Genomic DNA, 20,833 nt, shown 5'->3' on the forward strand with positions numbered 1-20,833 from the left:
TTTCATGTAACCTGTACATTAGGAATGCATGGGAGTTAAAGTGATAATTGGTTTATTATTGTCACAGGTAGCAAAATATGATGAAAAGCTTAATATTTTAATGCCATATTATTCCAAAGATAATTACATCAATGTAGTGCAAAAGGAAGAAAGAAAACACAATGCAGAATTTAATATTACTTTCAAAGTGCAATGCAGGTAGACAAAGTGCAAGGACTATCATGATTTAGATTGATAGGCCAAAAGTTCATCTTTAACATGCAAGTGAGTCTGTTTAAGAATTTTGTAACAACAGGGTAGGAGCTGTCCTTTTGTCTGGTGGTGCACATTCTCAACCTTGTTTTATCTTCTCTCTTATGGGAGCGAGGAATGGTGACAATGATTGCGTTTGGACAGATCCTTCCTTGCTACTTTACCAAGACAGTAAAAAGTGGAGATAGAGTCATTGCAGAGGAGACTGGATTTCATGATGGACTGGGCTGCGTTCACAGTTCTTTGCAATTTCTTACAGTCTTTGGCAGGTGTTACGTACCCCATAACTGGGTTGCCAAACCAGCAGAAATGGATCACTCAGTTGGAGTCTGGATTACTAGAACTAAGAAAGTTTTATTAAAGAAACAAGCAACACAGTACTCTGGTCAAAAGGATAATGAATGCAACAGTTCAGCAATGATAAACATACATGTACACAGAATTAAGATAACAGGATCAATCAAGCTCTATCGTTGTCTAGGGGTAAATGACCAGTTTCAAAGTTCAGTTCAATTTAGTTCAGTTCAGTTCGCAGTAATCGTTGCCGTGGTGATGGACAGTGGGGGGGGGGCAGGAGAGAGAACAAAACGAATGAATATTCAACACAGCTTCCACACAGACCTTCGCAGTCAGCTTTCGGGCGAGCCCTTTGTGATGTCACCTGAGGTCACCGACCATGACCCGTCCTTTTCCAGATACGACGGTTTCTCTGCGCTGAACCTGGCACCCAGGCAAGGGTGGACACACACCAGGTTCCCGCCAATCGTGCCTTTCCACCCTGAGCGTCTAAGGCTGATCCCGCGATCAGCCGTCCAAGAGCTTCTCACCGACTTGCGAGAGGCGCACCGCTTCCAGGGTCTCGTTACCTCGGGTGTCGTGTGTGTCACCTTAGCGAACCTGTCCCTTTTTATCCCCCTGCTGGGGTATCGCCTGTCCATCACTTCAAACAGTTCAGGGTTCAAAGGGGGAGCTGCTCTTGACAGCTCTCCTTCCCCTTCATTACACATCTCCAAATGCTGCTCCATTGTTTTCCTTATCTCTCTCTCTCTCCTGAAGACAGATGGCAGACCAACTGCTGATCACACAGGACAGCTAACATCTTATCTATGTGTATTCTTGTCACACAGGGTAGTTGCCTTACCAAGCTTGGAGCATCCAGTTGCTGAAGGAGAAGTTCCATTTTGTTTAACTTGTATTAGTGACTGGGAGGACATCAGGGTAGAGAGCAATTGTCCTAAAGTGTGTTTTTCTTGTTCAGCGGAAAAGCAGCTGTCCTGAAACAGAAGAAAAAGTAAAGAGACTAAAAAGGAAGAATGCTGAACTGGCAAACATTGCCCGGCGCTTGGAGGAGAGAGCAAGGAAACTGCAAGAAGCAAATCTCAGAGTGGTGAGTCTCTCAGCAGCAATTGATGTGTTTGTACTGGCTCCTTAGTAATGCTGTATATCAAAATCAATAGATTACTTCCATAGCATCCTTTTGCTGCTACCAAAATTTGATATTTTGCTGTGCAATGTACTGCACCCTAAAAGCAATGTAGTTTTTACAACTTAATTTCTGCAGCCTTGCACACTTACAGTTTATAGGTTATCTTAGCAATAAAATGTAATTGTATATTTATATAATTATACATAGAGTCAAAGAGCTGTGCAGAACAGAAACAGGCTCTTCAGACCACCATGACCTCATTTGGCCAAATTAGGTTTGTATCCTCTTATGCCTCATTCTTCTCATCTTAAACCTAGGGCCTCTTGTCTTTGATTAAAAAATACTATCATATCTGTCTATGCCCTTTCTAATACCTCCATCAAGTCAACCATCAGTCACCTTATCTCCAGGGAAAGCAAACTCAGCCAGTCTAATCTCTCTTCATAACTAAGTCCTCCAAATCAGACAACATCCTGGAGCATCTCCACATTCCTTCCATAGTGCGACGATCAAACCTGCACAAAATACTCAAGTGTGGACTAACCAGTGTTCTGTAAAATTGAGGCATACCATCCCCTGACCTCCTTCATCATCCTTTTAACCCTGTGTTGATACTTTCAAAGAACTATGGAACAGGTCCCTGCTATGACTCTATAATTAATGAATGAACAGAGACTTTGGGGTCCCTGTGGAATGCTGCAAGTCATGAATAGCTGTCTTTTTATAATTATGTGTTGCTTTCCCTTGTTCATTAGTGAGAGAAACAAAGGGGAATGTATTTCAATGAAAATCAATCTCATTGCCTTTGTACCACTTTGTGAAGCTGGTTCTGTTCTAATGACATCACAATTGAGGAACTGTTTTCACTAAAAATAATAAACAATTAGAAATAGTAGCAGGACTCAGCATCAGAAATGAAAAAAGTTCTTTCAGATCGGTGGTACTTGACCAGCATGTAATTTAATTTTGCTCATCTTTGTACTGTTCCTTTGCATTTTTGGAAGAGTAACCCAGAGGTTCACCAGATGTGTTTAAACACCAGTACCATGTACAGTTCAATGGTTTCATGCTTCCATTCATTTTTCAGTTTAGTTACCCGAAGTCACTCAATCAGAATGATTTAAATAATGCCTTAGCTAGACCAGCTGCTTCAGCAGGAATAGAGCAACAAACTTAACTTTCAGAACAGAGTGCACTGAGCACATCTGGTTGATTTTAATAGGATTGTGCTCACATGAATGGTTTTCCTGTGCACCACACAATTGAAGAGGTTACCACTCAATCAGTGATATGATCTTTTTATGTTAACAGCTCATACTGGTAGCTGCTTCTTTAAACCTCTGCAAATCATTTCCCTTTCATTCTCAATCTCAAAATCCATCTTTTGGACCAATATTTTATTATCTGTTTTCTTGATTGAACATGTTTTCCATGCAAGGTGTGTTGATCTGTATAAAAGGTACTTTAAAAATGCAGCTAGCGGTCTATACCTGTAAGCTATATATCTAAGCTATTCCTTAACTCTTCAGTTTTTGATATCCACTGGTTTCTAATATAGTCTACTGAACTCACAAATTATTTGACCTACCGGAGAATCTTCATCACCATTTTTTTAACCTCAGTTGCTTGAAATTTGGAGGCGGAGAACAATTTGCTGATGTTATTACAGAGTAGTACAAATAAATTTCTAGGCTAATGTATAAGTCAGGCTGCTTGGAAGAACCATACTAATTTGGTTGAGAAGAACTTCTACAATGTGAAAAAATATAGAAGAGCTTTAAAAATGTCATGCTATAGTACAAGTTTTTTTTTAACCTGTAATCAACAAAGGTACTCCAAATACATGACTTCAAATACTAAATATTAAAAGCAACTGTTACAATTTGTGCAGGAAATAGGAAAGGATTTTCAGGGAGAAATAGAGCAAGGAAACAGGCCATTCTGCCCACTGAGTCCACGCCAACCAATAGGCACCATCCATATCAATGCCATTTTCTAGTATTTGTCCTATCACTTTCTGCATCTAGGTGATTCAAGTGCTCATCTACACATTTAAGTATATTGGTTAAGCCAGCGTCAAAGGTTTCATTAGCCCTATATAAGAAATACATTCAGTATTTCTTGAAGAGTGAGCTTTCAAGGAACCAAGAAAGATGTGATAAAATGGTAGATGAATACAATATACTAAAATTCTGAATGGGCCATTCCAGGAATTGTAAATGCAATTACCTAAAATTAAAATGTTAAAGTCAAACAAAGGAATGTGTGTTTAAGTTAATAAAAGGCAAGATGAGATCCAAAGGCTGTAAGTTAGTCACTGTAGGAAAATATTAGCTCATGGAATGGACTTGAGGATCAAAAACTCTGGATTTACTGAAAGAAAGGGGATGCTGAAAAAAATCATGGTGATTTTGTGAATTGGGAATGGAAAAGGTTACTTAGTGTTGAAAGAGTGAGTAACCTCCAATGTAAAAGAGATCTTAAAAGACTCACTTTCTGATGACATTTGTGTGGTGAATGCAAGCAATGATGGTGCTGGATGTACGGTATTAGATGATGTTTCATTGGCAGACAGAGTGCTGTGATTTCTCACATTTGTCCAAATATGCATTGAAAGAGGATCTATCAAATTTTAACAGGAAAGGGGTTGAAAGTGCTATTCAGTCAGAAGTCTGCATGTGGCAGAGCACACATAATGCTGGAGTCTGGCTTGGAGAATAAAATAATAAAACATTTGAGAGTGTGTGTGTGTGTGTGTGTGTGTATGTATGTGTGTGTATATATATATATACACATATGTATGTATAAAGAGCAACTTGGCCTCGTAAAAAAAACAGTTAAATGCCATGGAAACAACAAAAATGCCATCTGTGCCTTGTATATACAGTATTACAGTATATATACTGTATGTATGTGTGTCTATATCTACACAGACACACACTCACATTCAAAGCCTTAGACTAGGTACTTGAAGATGGCATGAAAAATTACAGAGCACATTAATATTAATTGAGCAATGTTTTTTTTCTTTCAATGATTGCTTTAATTTGTTATTAAAAATAGAGAATGTTAATCATGTATGAGATGTTAAAAGAGCACAATGTAGTTATTCTAAATGGTCCACTCTTTCAAAATTATAAATGGAATTCCTGAATGAATAGTCATTTAAATTGTATGTATAACATAAGTTGGCATGCCAAATAAGCCAAATGTGATTAAGATTTCCAGAATCCATAGGTGTTTCCTTTTGCATTTATGTGGTGGTTTTATGTTCCTTCTGTTAATTCTATATAGATTGAGCTTAATTTTATACAACTCAATTAAAATTCCTCTTGCTTTATCAGTCTTTCTTCATAACTTCTAATCTTTGCATCCTCTGAAAATTTCTCATTGTTATCTATATTTGAGCCTAAACCATGTATATATTACACAGAGCAAGGGACAGAGTAAAGAACTTTATGGAACCTCAAGCCTCACTAATATAAACTTTACAGTCGCAAAAGCATACTGTACTTCACTTTGCCTCCGAGTTAATTTCAGATTTAAAGTGACACTTTCTTGATTGGCCTGCTGTGTTTGATCTTGTCAAAAGCTTTGCTGAAATCCATGTAGGCTGAATTAACTAGCATTACCCTTGTCAACCTGCATTACCCCTCAAAGATCAGTTTAATTAGACAGGGCATACCCTAACAATTTATCTCCTTTCTTAGCATTATATCTTCATAATTTCTATTATAAATGTTTTCAATGAGGGATTACACCGATTTCCAATTGATGGCAAATCTGCTTGTAATCAGCAATATGGATGGTCAGAAATGTGATTGGTTTCAATTTTCTTATTTCAGGATCATGAGTTTGCTAAATACCATCCACATTAATAAGTGTTCAATGGAGTGAACTCTCAAGGCTTTTGTGATAATGGCGCAGAAATGTTCAGCGGACAACCAAATTCCAGTTCATCAATGTGCACAATATGCAGCATGTAGCATTTAATTTTGTTTTAAAGTTGTTCAGCTTTTTTGACACGGGCATTTGGTCTTTCCTATTTGTTTTATTTTTCCGATTTGTTTTATTTTTCTGTGCAGGGATGGTGTATAACTTGGAAGGAAACCTGCAGGTGGCAGTGTTCTTTTGTGCCTATGACTCACTCTTGGTGATGGGGATTGCAGAATAGGGATCTACTATTGAAGTAGTCAGGGCAAATAAATGCAGTGTGTTTTGTAAACAGCAAATACCACAGCAGAAAGACATTGGTGATAGAGGCTACAAAAATATAAGGTGGTATATGGGGGTGTTGCTTTGTCCAGCTATCACTGAGCTTATGGACATCACTGAGCTTACACTTATGCAGGCAAAATGATGTGCTGGAAGGTGGCAGATTTTGGCCTCACAAGGATTGCGTGATGCTCAGTTCAGTTGCTACCACAGTTAATGAGGATGAGGTCAAGTAGGCTTATCCCTTTTGTTAGTTCCCTCACTTATTTCTATCACAGCTATGTCCGTTGGGACGAAGGTAGTTTACTGAGTGTTCCTTTCAGTCTTGTGACACCAACAGTGTCTTTGAAAGGACAATTCTGCTTCATGTTAAATTAACTTGAAGCTGAGCAGCAGCAGATTGAAGGGCACCTGGTTCTTTGGAAGGCCAGCCTTCAACTTTTAAAGCATTAAAGAATGAAAGAGAGGTGTATACAATGTTGAATGGAGAGAGAGCCACAGGACAAGAAGCAGCAATAAATTGTTTCTGAGGAGCAGATTGGTTTCTCATAGACCTGCTGAGTCGTGCATGTGACTTCATGGTTGAAAATCAGTGCATCAAGCTTTGATCCAAGTCTGAAAAGACAAAACTGTCTCCTGCCTCAAAGCAGCCAGTACATTCTGTTTCCCAAGTGAAGTATGTAATGCACACACTTGCACAAGGTAGGTACCATGCTGTAGGATCTCAGTAATTTTAAAAGTGATATTCATCTAATCCAATGTACAAATTATAATAAACTAACTTATTTGGGATAAAAAGCAACATATCTTGGTACAGGATTTTAAGCAGAAAAGCTTGAGTCTAAAATTATGATCACAGTTGGTAATAGTCTTATCAAGTCTGCACTATCTGTCAAACTGTGTAGTAATAGTTATGTTGCTGCATTATGTGCTGTTTTTGTCTGTTTCTGTGTTAGAATGTGCCCAGATTTAACTACTTAGGAGCTGCTTAACCCATCAATAGTGTTTAATTTTCCTATCCAGCCATCAGGTTTATTAATCGGAGTGTACCTATATCCCTTAGACCGTTTCTCAGGATTGAGGGTACCTGGTTTCCAATTCTGTGGCGTTCTATGGTGGCTAACAAGGCCAGTGTGAGATTTGTAGACTCTATTATTGATGGCGCAGGACGTAGCTGCCAGACTGTGTTAGCAAGAGGTACATTGAAGGGATAGGCAAGTAGATAACCTCTGAAATGCTGTTCTCTTCCTGTTTACATGGGTGTCTTTGTGCTCCAAACAAATAGAAGAGATTCTCAATTCATTTTGAATAATCCTCCACTTTTGTGTGGTTATTGACCAGAATTCCCACAAATCATTGTGGAAGCTTTTTTCATGCAGGCTCATTGAACAACCTTGAATAGCTTCCTCTGCCCAGCTCATTATCTGTTGCCATTTTGGAGCTTAGAATAGAGAAATTCAGATTGTGGGCTTGGATTTTCAAACAACATAGTCTTCCCAGCAATCCATGGTCTTGGAGAGATCACTTTGGTTCAGTTACTCTGCTAGTGGATGTGAATGATTTAACAGAGGCATTATTGGTGGGACCTCTCTGGTTGAGATGCCATCTAGGGTAGTCAGTGATCAAAGTCATGCAAGATGGCAAAGATCACTGTTGGTAGACTGTAAGCTTTGTCCTGGGTTTGAAATTGTGAATCTCAGATGACCAAAGGCTGAGCTAGTTTATCAAAGGTGATCAAAACTTCCTCAGCAATATAAGCCTTCATCAGAGGGACTCCCTTGATATGGAAGTAATTGTTGTTTGCCAGTGTTTATGTTGATCTTTGTTGCAGTGCAGTGTTGCACAGTAATGGCAGGCTGAACAATTTCCTATCTTCCCTGTAAATTAACTTCATTCCAGCAGAAAAATTGTGAGTGAAATGCAATATTTTATGAATGCACAGCCCTAAATGACAGCAGTGTGCATTGAAATTTGGTCTTTGATCGGCCGTCAATTAAGATTGCGGGTTGCAGCTATAAAATGGATACCAATTTCTGTGGATAGCCAAATTGATGATACTCCATAGCCCCTAACTCTGGAGTCAAAGGCTTTTCTATGATCAAAAAAAAGTATCGCATAGTAAAACCAGAATCAGTAGATTTTTGGCATATCAGTGGAATCAAAATATTGAGGCAGAACAGGAGAATGATACTAAAATGGAAGACCAGCCATAATGTCAGAGCAGGCACAGTGTGCTGTTTGGCTTATTCCTCCTCCTGTTTGTTTTCTATTATGTTTACTGGGGGAAATGTATTACATCAGGAAGCTCTCCTTCTGTCCTTCTAATAAAACGAAGAGTTGATTACCGCCTGTCCATAATCAACTAGTTATTTTGGAGGCCAACTGTTAAAGGTGGCTATGCCTGCCTTTTCTTGCCAGTCCCTCCATGTCAAAGGACTATACCATTTCTGACCCTGGCATTGAAGTCACTCCAGGGATCAGTTTGTCTCCCAAGGCCAGGTTTTCACTGTCAGAGTAGCAGTGCTCTTTGACCCCATCTGTAACTTTGAGGGTCAGGAGTAAATGTAAATCTCTTGACCCCTGACAATTGCAAAGACGGTATATGTTGTACCTAACTTACAATAATCAGACTTGGATACAGGTCTAGATAGATCTACAGTCTAACAGTTGAAACTATAATCAGAGTCAAAATTTAGTGTACCTACCCTATCAATTAGTAAGTAAATATGACTGAAGTGTCATGACGATTGTTGTTGTTTCATATGGCATGGCCTGGGAGGGGCAGACGCGAGTCTGTTCAGACCCACTGGAGTTGGACATGACAATAAATAGCACCAGAAGATAAATGTGTCAGAGATGGGCTTTTTTTTTTAATAACAGGTTTAGTGTATTTTTGTGAAGTATTAATGCTGCTTCCTAGCGTCATGCCTGGTTTAACATTTTGCAGTGATTCAAATTTTATTGTTGGAACTCATGTACATTTCAATTAACTCAACTGTATTATTGTGTTGCAGAGAAGGTACAAATTTAATATTTATTTGGATTTAATCGCTACTCAGTATCTCTGGCACATGGAATACAGTGTGCCCCTTACATCACAGCAGCTTCCAGTGTTGAAGTTCCAAGATGTGTCATTCAGTCACCAGCTTTGTCTTGATCTATTTTGGGTAATGCTCAGCTTGTGTAATTTTTTCTCTAAGAAGCACAAAGTCTACTTTTGATTTTTTCCAAGCAACACCCGTAAGGTTAAATGAGTATGCATATGGCAATAATACGAGCCATATCATTAAAAGGCTAAAGGTGTAGTGACTAAATACATGGCTTGTGCAGGATATAGGGTTGTAACTAGTGCCTCTTCTGATCCAGTATACATTTCTGAAAGTTATTGATTCTGACCATTTAGATAACATTATGATAAAAATAATCAGATTGGTTGGTAACTCAAGAGGTGATACTTTATTGCCGCCTTACTAGTTCTCTGGAGATACCGGAGTCCCGTATAGTGCCTGAAAAAAATATTCAGCCTCCACATGTATTTTCACATTTTACTGTCTCATTTTCTAAATTTATAATAGGATTTTTGAGCTAATCTACAAAACATTATGCATCATGTCAAATCAAAAGAAAAATTCCAAAACCTGTCAACAATTCACTAAAAATTAAAAAAATCTAAATTGTGAGGCTAAAAAAAGTATTCATCCCTTTGTAATTATGCTAACTTTTCTCGGTGGCAGTATATTCACTGACCAGCCCACCCAATTTTTGATGTAGATTATTGCACATTCACCTGTTTTCAGTGAATTCATAAGAAAACTGTAAGTATCCCCTCTCTACAAGGTCCAACAGTATGGTAGATTTTCAACAGACCAAACCAAAATGAAGGAAAAAGGAGCATTCAATGCAAATCAGGGAAACAATAATAGAGAAACACAAATCTGGGGAAAGGTACAAGACCATTTCAAAGGCACAGAACACACCTCGGAGCTCAGCGCAGTCCATCGTGAAAAAGTGGAAAAAAATATGAAACCACAGCCACACTGCCTTGGTCAGGCCCCCTCTCTAACTTAGTCACCAGAGAAGAATAGCACTTGCAAGAGAGGCTAATATGATGGTCACAATCACTCCGAGTGAGCTGCAGAAGTCAGTAGCTACAAATGGAGCTGAAGTTCATGGCTCCACCATCTCTAAAACCTTACATGAAAGGGTACTTATGGAAGAGTGGCAAGGAAGAACCCCTGGCTAAAAAAAGGACATATCCTTGCCCATAAAGACTTTGCAAAGCGTCACTTAGAAGATAATGTAAAGATGTGGAAGAGGGTCTTGTAGTCAGATGAGACTAAAGTGGAACCTCCTGGCCTCAACACTAAGCAGTACACGTGGCGTAAATCAGCCACTTAACACTATTCTAACTGTAAAGTATGGAGGAGATAGTCTCGTGCTATGGGGCTGCTTTTAGCAGTTGGGACTGGAAATATGGTCAGGATTGATGGGAAGATGAATGTCGTTAAATGCAAAGTGTTTCTGGATAAAAACCTCCTACTCTCTGCCAGAAAATTTAAACTGGGGAGAATGTTGGTATTTCAGCAGGATAACGACCCAAAGCACACTGGCAGAGCAACCAGATAGTGGCTTCAAATGAAGAAAATTGATGTCCTTGAGTGGCTCAGTCAGAGTCCTGACTTTAACCTGATCGAACTTAGAAGCATAGAAAAACTACAGCACAATACAGGCCCATCGGCCTGCAATGCTATGCCGAACATGTAATTACTTTAGAAAATACCTAGGGTTGCCCATAGCCCTCAATTTTTCTAAGCTCCATGTACCTATCTAAGAGCCTCTTAAAAGACCCTATTGTATCTGCCTCCACCACTGTTGCTGGCAGCCCATTCCACGCACTCACCACTCTCTGCATCAAAAAGCTTACCCCTGACATCTCCTCTGTACCTACTCCCAAGCACCTTAAAACTGTGCCCTCTCGTGTTAGCCATTTCAGCCCTGGGAAAAAGCCTCTGACTATCCACACGATCAATGCCTCTCATCATCTTATAAACCTCTATCAGGTCATCTGTTACCCTTCGTCGCTCCAAGGAAAAAAGGCCAAGTTCACTCAACCTGTTCTCATAAGGCATGCTCCCCAATCCAGGCAACATCCTTGTAAATCTCCTCTGCACCCTTTCTATAGTTTCCACATCCTTCCTGCAGTGAGGTGACCAGAACTGAGCACAGTACTCCAAGTGGGGTCTGACCAGAGTCCTATAAAGCTGTAACATTACCTCTCAGCTCTTAAACTCAATCCCACGGTTGTTGAAGGCCAATGCACCGTATGCCTTCTTAACCACACAGTTAACCTATGCAGCAGTGCCCTATGGACTCACACCCCAATATCCCTCTGATCCTCCACACTGCCAAGAGTCTTACCATTAATACTATATTCTGCCATCATACTTGTTCATCGAAATGTTCATAAATCCTGCCTCTCAGGATCTTACCAAAGTCAGTAAGACTCACTGGTCTATAATTTCCTGGGCTATCTCTACTTCCTTTCTTGAATAAGGAAACAACATCTGCAACACTCCAATCCTCTGGAACCTCCCCCGTCCCCATTGATGTTGCAAGGATCATTGCCAGAGGCTCAGCAATCTCCTCCCTCACCTCCCACAGTAACCTGGGGTACATCTTGTCCAGTCCTGGTGACTTATCCAACTTAATGCTTTGCAAAAGCTCCAGCACATCCTCTTTCTTAATGTCTATTCAGGTGGCCCTCATTTTCCAAACGTTCGCTTTATGACACCTCGCTGTTACAGAAGACCTACATTGGTTACCTGTTTTCGCGAACAGAAGATGTTTTCACTGTTACAAAAAAAGGCAGCGTGCGCCCGGACAGCCAAGCTCCTCCCCCGGAACTGCATTCTAGCTGGCATTGCTTTAACACGTGCAGAATGTGTAGAGCGTATGGTACAGGAACTGTGGTGTACAAAAGCTGTTGAAGCAGCGTGCTTAATCTCGACTTATTTTGTGCATCTGTGAACAAGATAAGTTCTAAGGTATCGGAAAAGCCTAAAAGAGCGTTTCAATCGTGGTGAACGAAATAAGGGCATTGTCCGCGCGTTGAACTTGCCTGCGTCCACCATTCATGCTATTTATACGTAGGGAGAAAAAAGTTTGAAAGCTGCCAATGTTACTGTTGGTTCTGCTCGTAGCAAAGTGGTCTCTCTTAGTTAGCATCCAATAATGGATGAAATGGAAAGTCTATTGCTTGAGTGGATTGATGAGTGTACAAAGCGTAGTGTTCCGTTAAGTTTTCTTATACTTAAGGAGAAATCAGTCAGTCTTTTTAATAAGCTGAAACAGAAAGCACTAGGTGATGGTGATGAAAGTGTTGCGAAAGTGGAATTTAAAGGTAGTCATGGGTGGTTTGATCGGTTTCTGAGACGAGGGCAGCTTTATAGTTTAAGCAGTGGTCCCCAACCTCTGGGCCGCGGACTGATACATTGCCACGCAGAATGCAGTGGCGCAACAGTAGTCGGAACGCACCCAGCACATCTTTAAGAAAAAAGCCGAAATAAACAAGCGAATTAATTAGATGCTGCCTGGTACGTAAATTTCGGCCCAGATCAGAGGCGATTGCCGATTGCGTCGAGTGGTTATTCGTATAAGCAAGTGTTTAACTGTGACGAAACTACAATTTATTGGAGTCTTCCCGATTCCGGTAAGTGAAACTACACTGTACATACATTATTTCTACTTTATATGGGCTGTGTATTTTTATGTTGTATTTGGTATGATTTGGCAGCTTCATAGCGTAAAGGTTACTGGAGAGAGTGTTTCTGCTGAGAGCGCTTCCATGAGATTTTCGCTGCGTTAGACAGTGCTGCAGAAAAGTATTTGTATTTTATATAGGCTGTGTATTTATCATGCCTGCTTTTATTATATGTTACTGTTATTTTAGGTTCCATGTGTTATTTGGCATGATTTTGTAGGTTATTTTTTGGGTCTGGGAACGCTCAAAAAATTTTCCCATATTAATAGATGGTAATTGCTTATTCACTTTACGACATTCCGGCTTACGAACCGTTTCATAGGAACGCTCTACCTTCAGATAGCGGGGGAAACCTGTATGCTCAAGCTTTTCAGTCCACTGTAAGTCATCCCTACAATCGCGAAGATCCTTTTCCATAGTGAATACTGAAGCAAAGTATTCGTTAAGTACCTCAGCTATCTCCTCTGGTTCCATACACACTTTTCCACTGTCACACTTATTAGTCCTATTCTCTCACGTCTTATCCTCTTGTTCTTCACATGTAGAATGCCTTTGGGTTTTCTTTTATCCTGCTCGCCAAGGCCTTCTCATGGTCTCTTCTGGCTCTCCTAACTTCATTCTTAAGCTCCTTCCTGCTAGCCGTATAATCTTCTAGATTTCTATCATTACCTAGTTATTTGAACCTTTCATAAGCTTTTCTTTTCTTTTTGGCTAGACTTTCAACACCTTTCGTACACCATGCTTTCTGTACCATACCATCCTTTCCCTATCTCATTGGAATGTAGCTATGCAGAGCGCCACGCAAATATCTTCTGAACCTTTGCCACAGTTCTGGTGTACATTTCCCTGAGAACATCTGTTCCAAATATATGCTTCCAAGTTCCTGCTTGATAGCTTCATATTTCCTCTTACTCCAATTAAACACTTCCTTAACTTGTCAGTTCCTATCGCTCCCAAATGCTATGGTAAAGGAGATAGAATTGTGATCACTATCTCCAAAATGCTCTCCCACTGAGAGACCTGACACCTGACCAGGTTAACTTCTCAATACCAGATCAAGTACATATTCTTCTCTTGTAGGCTTATCTACATATTGTGTCAGGAAACCTTCCTGAATAAACCTAACAAACTTCACCCCATCTAAACCCCTTGCTCTAGAGAGATGCCAATCAATATTTGGGAAATTAAAATCTCCCACCACAAGAACCCTGTTATTATTACACCTTTCCAGAATCTGTCTCCCTATCTGCTCCTCGATGTCCCTGTTACTATTGGGTGGTCTATAAACACCCAGTAAAATTATTGACCCCTTCTTGTTTCTAACTTCCACCCACAGAGACTCAGTAGATAATCCCTCCAAGATTTCCTCCTTTTCTGCAGCCATGACACTATCTCTGATCAGCAGTGTCACGCACCCCTCTCTTTTGCCTCCCTCCCTGTCCTTTCTGAAGCATCTAAAGCCTGGCACTTGAAGTAACCATTCCTGCCCCTGAGCCATCCAAAACTCTGTAATGGCCACAACGTCATAGCTCCAAGTACTGATCCACACTCTAAGCTCATCCACTCTGTTCATTATGCTTCTTGTGTTAAAATAGATACATCTCAAACCATCGGTCTGAGCGTATCCTTTCTCTATCACCTGCCTTTCCTCCCTCTTGCACTGTCTCCAAGCTTTCTCTATTTGTGAGCCAACCGCCCCTTCCACCATCTCTTCAGGTCATTTCCCACCACCAGCAATTCTCGTTTAAACTCTCCCCAACAGCTTTAATAAACCTCCCTGCCAGTATATTGGTCCCCCTCGGATTCAAGTAACACCCGTCCTTTTTGTACAGATCATACCTGTCCCATAAGAGGTCCCAATGATCCGGAAATCTGAATCCCTGCCCCCGCTCCAATCCTTCAGCCACACATTTATCCTCCACCTCACTCTATTCCTATACTCACTGTCGCGTGGCACAGGCAGTAATCCTGAGATTACTACCTTTGTGGTCCTGTTTCTCAACTTCCTTCCTAGCTCCCTGTAGTCTGTTTTCAGGGCCTCCTCCCTTTTCCTAACTATGTCATTGGTACCAATATGTACCATGACCTCTAGCTGTTCACCTTCCCACTTCAGGATATCATGGACGCGCTCAGAAACATCTTGGACCCTGGCACCTGGGAGGCAAACTACTATCCGTGTTTCTTTCCTGCGTCCACAAATTCGCCTGTCTGACCCCCTAACTATAGAGTCCCCTATTACTGCTGCCTTCTTCCACTCCCTACCCTTCTGAGCCACTGGGCCAGACTCTGTGCCAGAGATGTGGCCGCTGTTGCTTCCCCCAGGTAGGCTGTTCCCCCCACACCTCCCAACAGTACTCAAACAGGAGTACTTATTGTTAAGGGGGACAGCCAGCAAGGTACTCTCTAGTATCTGACTCTTGCCCTTCACTCTCCTGAATATTACCCATTTATCTGTCTCCTGAGGCCCTGGTGTGACTACTTGCCTATTGCTCCTCTCTATCACCTCTTCACTTTCCCTGACCAAACAAAGGTAATCGAGCTGCATCTCCAGTTCCCTAACTTGGTCCCTAAGAAGCTGCAGCTAGATGCACCTGCTGCAGATGTGGCCATCTGGGAGGCTGGGAGGCTGGGAGTCTCCCGGACTTCCCACATCTGACACTCAGGACAGAACACCAGCCTCACAGACATACTTCCTGTTTCTATTCCTCGCAAGTAACTTACCTTGCCTCAACCTGTTATCGCTGAATCCTGAATCAGCGAAAGCAGGGGTCCCCAACCTTTTTTCTTTTCTGCACCGCAGACCGGTTTATTATTGACAATATTCTTGCAGACCGGCTGGGGCGGGGGGGGGGGCGGGTAGGGTTGCCAACAGACAAGAGAAACCGTCAAATACGTTGCGTTTACCCCGAGAAGACTACAATGACCATGAGGACTTGCGCATGCGTGTACGTGCCGATTTTTTTTCTACAAATCGTTTTTGGCGATTCTGTTCGGGGGGGAGGGGGGTAGTGTTAATCACGACTGGAATATAGAAGATCAGTCAACTATAAGTCACTTTTTAATGGCTAATACACTCAATTTCATTTCTAAAAGGGTTTATCTAACGAATTTAATATTAAACACACAGCGCATATTTTCTCCATATGAACATATAAGATCATTGCAACAGACCAATGTCGCTGAATCAGTGGGAGCCCTGGGCTTGTTTTCCTACAACAAGATGGTCCTATCGAGGGGTGATGGGAGACAGCGATACTCGGAGGAGGTTTCTTATGTCCGGTCTATTCCGCAATTTAGTTTTTGTTGCATTCATTGCAGAGATAAGTTGGAAATGGAAGCAACGTTTTCAGTGCTTCCGTGGTAATCTCAGGATATTCGCCCTTGACTTTGATCCAGAATGCCGGAGAGATGTTATGTCAAACATACTTTTCAGCCCGCCGTCATTTGCAAGCTCGAGGAATTGATCTTCTTCCCGCGCTGACATGGATGACGCATGCGTAATGACCTCGCTTGCGTTCAAGCTCAACAGTGGCCGTGACAGGGAATGAGGAAAGGCGCAGCTGACTCCTATCGCCAAATCATATCGTTTCCTCGTGGCCCAGTAGCACATGCTTTGCGGCCCGGCACTGGTCCGTAGCCCGGTGGTTGGGGACCACTGAACTAAAGCCCTACCAGTCTGCCTCAGATCACTCCGTTGATGACCGCTCCGCGAGGAGTGTCTCCCTTTTATGCCTGAACCTTCCCTGCTATTTAACTCATGATTGATGCTACGGTTATGGTCGTTGAGAGGCCACGTGCAATGGACAAATGCTCTTGAATCTCCCTTCTTAAATAACCGCCGCCAACCTGCAAGAAATCCCTCTTGGTAAAGTTCTGTTCACACCACTGATAGACCACGAATATTTCTGGCAAGACCTCAAGATTGCTGTTCACTGTCGTTTAGTAACTAACCTGGCACAGCTTGAGCAATTTTGCAAGAAGGAGAGGGCAAATCTTGCTGCATCACATTATGCAAAGCTAATACAGTATAGCCCCAAAAGACTACTGGTTGTAATAGCAGTGAGAGATGGTTCACTTAAGTATCAAACAAAGGGGAATGAATACTTTTGAACTGCTGACATTTCACTTTTTGAATTTTTAGTTTTTCATGCTGAACAATTTTCCCTTTTTTGGCCTGTACTGTGGAAAAGGAGTATGTGATTCACAAATAAAATTTCTCAGTTAAATTCATCACAATCTCTGGTTGTAATACTCATTTATGTGAACAAAGGGTTGGGGGCTGAATACTTTTTTAATGCACTGTATTTTAGTGTGCATCAGGTTTTTAGAGTGATTTCTTCCATTTTCTGCTGAAGTATGTTCAGTTGAGAATCCTAATAATAAATTGCTTGTAGAAATAAATGTTGCACAGAGATGCAAAGATCTGAACCAAAATATTAAGGAGTGAGCACAAGGGATTCTGCAGATGTTGGAAATCCAAAGCAATTCAAAATGCTGAAGTAAATCAGCAGGTGAGTCAGTCTCTGTGAAGAGTTTTGTGTTGAGACCCTTCATCAGCCATGTTAAAGAAGAATCTAAAGACAATGAGCAGGACTATATGAAATGAGATGTCACAAGCAAACAGATCAGAGGAATACAGATGCTGGGAGTTTCTGGCACTGGCAAAAGTTACATTAATTGGGAGGATCCACATGGTAGGAGAACTTGACAAGAAGAACAAGTGTTAAAGACATGAAGATTTAGTTAACTATGAGTGAACACAAGCAATGGAGTATTGCTGTTATGGGCATTGATATTTATAAAATTAGGTACCATGAAATTTGTTAAGTTTAAATTTATAAAAGATTAAAGATGTGAGGCTGTCCAAAAGAATGCTGGAGTAATTGGGTCTTTAAATGATATTGTGATGGTTGGAGTTTCAACACCAAAGAGAATGAGCAGAAATTGTGCCAGTCATTGTTATGCAGGTGATTTTGTTTTAGTGACGAGAACATGAGATTGAATGAGATGCCGATTGTGCGAAGAATCTAGTTCAGAATGAAATAATTCTTCAAAGGTAGTAGAATTATTATTATTTGTAGTATAGACTAACTGTTATGGTTTAATTCTTCCCATGATGTATTTAGAGAGGGTGATGATTCATCAAAAGTTTGCGATCAGAAAGCTGATTGTTGCAAATTAAAGTAGAAAACTGCAGGAGAGATGGGGAATATTTAGAATGGCAGTGGTGGAGAGAATAGTCTGGTCTGTTAGCCTGTTGGTTGCATAGGTATATATTCACAGCTGGAGAATGTGGCAGCTTCTGGTGATTGTATAAGCAACAAGTCTGCATGGTGCACCCACAAACCAAATTTCAATTAAAATCAGACATAAATGTGTTCAATTATGAAATTTGTGCCAGTGACGCAAATCATTTACCTATGTTCATCATGCAACCAATTCCAACAATTCTAACATGGTACATGGAGCTTAGAAAAATAGAAAGCTATGGGTAACCCTAGGTAATTTCTAAAGTATGTTTGGCACAGCATTGTGGGCCAAAGGGCCTGTATTGTGCTGTAGGTTTTCTGTGTTTCTGTTTCAGAGTCTTTTAACTATAACATTTATCTCTACATTCAGGTAAACTCTCCTGTCCTGGCCAAAGGCTCCAGTTTGGAACACTACAAGAAAGCCTTTGCCAGGCAGCGTGCCAAAGATCTCTCTGAACATGCTGATGTCATCCTTGCCAAAGATAAGGAGATAGAGGAGTTAAGGCAAGAATGTTGTGACCTTCATGCAAAACTGGGACCATCAAAGGTAAAAAAAAAGTTTTTCTTTTGGAATGTCACTTATTCATGACAAAAACTTTTCAGTTGTGTTGAAGGTAAAATCATCTTCAGTCATATTTTTAATAAACAAGCGACAAATGTCAGGTATATTAGTTATTTTTGAAAAAGAAGAACGTGGTCCACTTCTTTGTTTTAAAAGTATAATAAATACAATGATGATATTCAATGTTGAATGAAAGACAATATGAAACATTTTAACCTAACAGTAGAGTGCTGAAGCATTTCAGGTGAAAAAGAAATTGAAATTTCAATCTCATTCTATCATTATTTGTCATGGAGAAAATAGGGATATAGGAATAATGCCCCAATACCATGTGCACAGAAGAAAGTCACAAGGATATATCATATAAGTTAAAAATGACAGAAAATTAAAATTAAGTTTTGTTAGTTTTAAAGTTTATTTCTTTAGTTTTCTTGATATTTGTTATTCTGTCTTTTGTATGCTTTCTTTTTTTTTTCTTATCTTGTTTTTCTTGTTTGTATTTCAAGTCAGCCGCATCTTTCCTTTCAAAAAGCATACTGCAGGAGGAACTTATCAGGTCTGATAGCATCTGTGGAGGCAAAGAGATGATCAGTGTCTCAGATTGAGACCTTTCATCAGGGCTGAGGGTTCAGTGAGGGCTGCCAGTACAAGGAGGTGGGAGGGTTGGAGGAGATGGGAGTTGATACATAATCGATGAAGTCTGCTGAGGCTGTTAATGATTGACAGATGGAGCCAAATTGGGGAGGGAATTTGAAGGGTGGCCTGCAAGAGAAAAAAACTCAGGTGGGTAGTTTGATGGGCAGATAGAGTATGGTGGGGAGGATGGGAAGACCTGGTGGAGATGGAAAACATGAGTAAAGGGAGAGAGACCCGATGAATTGGTGGGAGTAGGAAAGTACCATGGGGTGTGGATTATTTGAAATTGGAAAATTCAGTATTTGTCTCAATGATTGTAGGCTTGTAAGAACAATAATACAATAGGCGGATTGTACCTTTGGGCACATCATGGGAAGAAACAGCTCCCTGGGAAAGAATATCTTGCTCGACAAGGTGGAAGGAAAAGAGAAAAGATGCCAATCAGATGAATGGACACAATAAGGGTAGCTATGAAAGCAGTGTTATCAACAATGAGCCGCTTTTGCAAGGATCGAAACTCATTTGGGGCAACTATCCATGGGTTCGCCATGAGTCACCGACGACTCAGTGGCACTTAACAACAACAACAGCACCTTATCTCATATTCCATTTAGGTAGTCTACTACCCAACGTTATGAACATTAACATGTGGAATTTCTGTAAATCCAGTGGATATCACACTCCACTGTCCCTTCCACACTCTTGTAGTCTGTCTCGAAGTTTTCTCACTTTGTTCACCTTTATCATTTTCATGGATCCTTCCCGCCCATGCTTACCTAAATTAATTTCTTGCCTCATCTGACCCACTGACTTCCTCTAGCAGTTGGTTTAAAGCTCCAAATCCCAGCATCTGGTGTCTTATGTCAACATAATCTTTTCATGTTTTCCACTGCCTAATGATCAGTGTTTATAAATTGCCCTCTGCTGGGCAGTGGCATTATTGCAGAAGGGCACACAGAGGGCACAAAGTAATGTACAATTTGTTGAAAAGTGCTTGCGTTCCACCAATATTTTCACATATCTCACTTTATCTTATACTACTAGAATATTCTTATTTGTTCAACAGGTATCTACTGAAATGCTTGTTAAATGCCATTTGCCTCAAATGCTGCAAAAATAAATTGTCACATTCAAATCACTGCAAATTAAGAAGTTTTTCCTGAATACTGTATTGGATTATTGACTTGCGTATTTCCGAATTTTATATTAGCTGTTACAGTACACCAGCAACACTGATGTCTGTTTGACAAAGTGGAAAAATGCCCAGATATGTCCTGTTAGTAAAAAGGACAAATCCGATCTGTCTAGACCAAAAGACAGGGGAGTAGAATTGAGGCCATTTGACCCAACGAGTCTGCTCCACCATTTCATCATGGCTGATTCTTTTCTTTCCCCTCTCAGCCTCATTCCCCACCTTCTCCCCAGAAGTTTTGATGCCGTGTCCAATCAGGAATTGATCAAGCTCTGCCGTAAGTACACCCAATGACCTGGCCTCCACCCGCTGCCTGTGTTAATAAATTTCACAAATTTGCCATGCTCTGGCTAAAGAAATTTCTCTGCATCTCTGTTTTGAATGGATGCCCCTCTGTCCTAAGGCTGTGCCCTCTTGTCCTAGACTCCCCACCATGGAAAAACATCCTCTCCACATCTACACTGTCTAGGCCTTTCAACATTTGAAAGGTTTCAATGAGATCTCCCCTCTTCTTTCTAAATTCCAGCGAGTATAGATCCAG

At 40.7% G+C, this 20,833-nt stretch overlaps 1 protein-coding gene across 7 annotated transcripts in view; it reads left to right on the top strand.

Moving 5' to 3' along the window:
• Positions 1-20,833, top strand: part of LOC140187588 (RIMS-binding protein 2-like) — a 338,771-nt gene that overhangs the window by 179,193 nt on the left and 138,745 nt on the right. For all 7 annotated transcript variants that reach the window (XM_072243038.1, XM_072243043.1, XM_072243045.1 and 4 more), the window contains 2 exons: positions 1,511-1,639; positions 18,273-18,449. In XM_072243038.1, coding sequence (XP_072099139.1) covers positions 1,511-1,639; positions 18,273-18,449 — 306 coding nt within the window. The remainder of the gene's footprint in view (positions 1-1,510; positions 1,640-18,272; positions 18,450-20,833) is intronic.

Source organism: Mobula birostris, chromosome 25 (assembly GCF_030028105.1).
Source record: "Mobula birostris isolate sMobBir1 chromosome 25, sMobBir1.hap1, whole genome shotgun sequence".
NCBI classification, from domain to species: Eukaryota; Metazoa; Chordata; class Chondrichthyes; order Myliobatiformes; family Myliobatidae; genus Mobula; species Mobula birostris.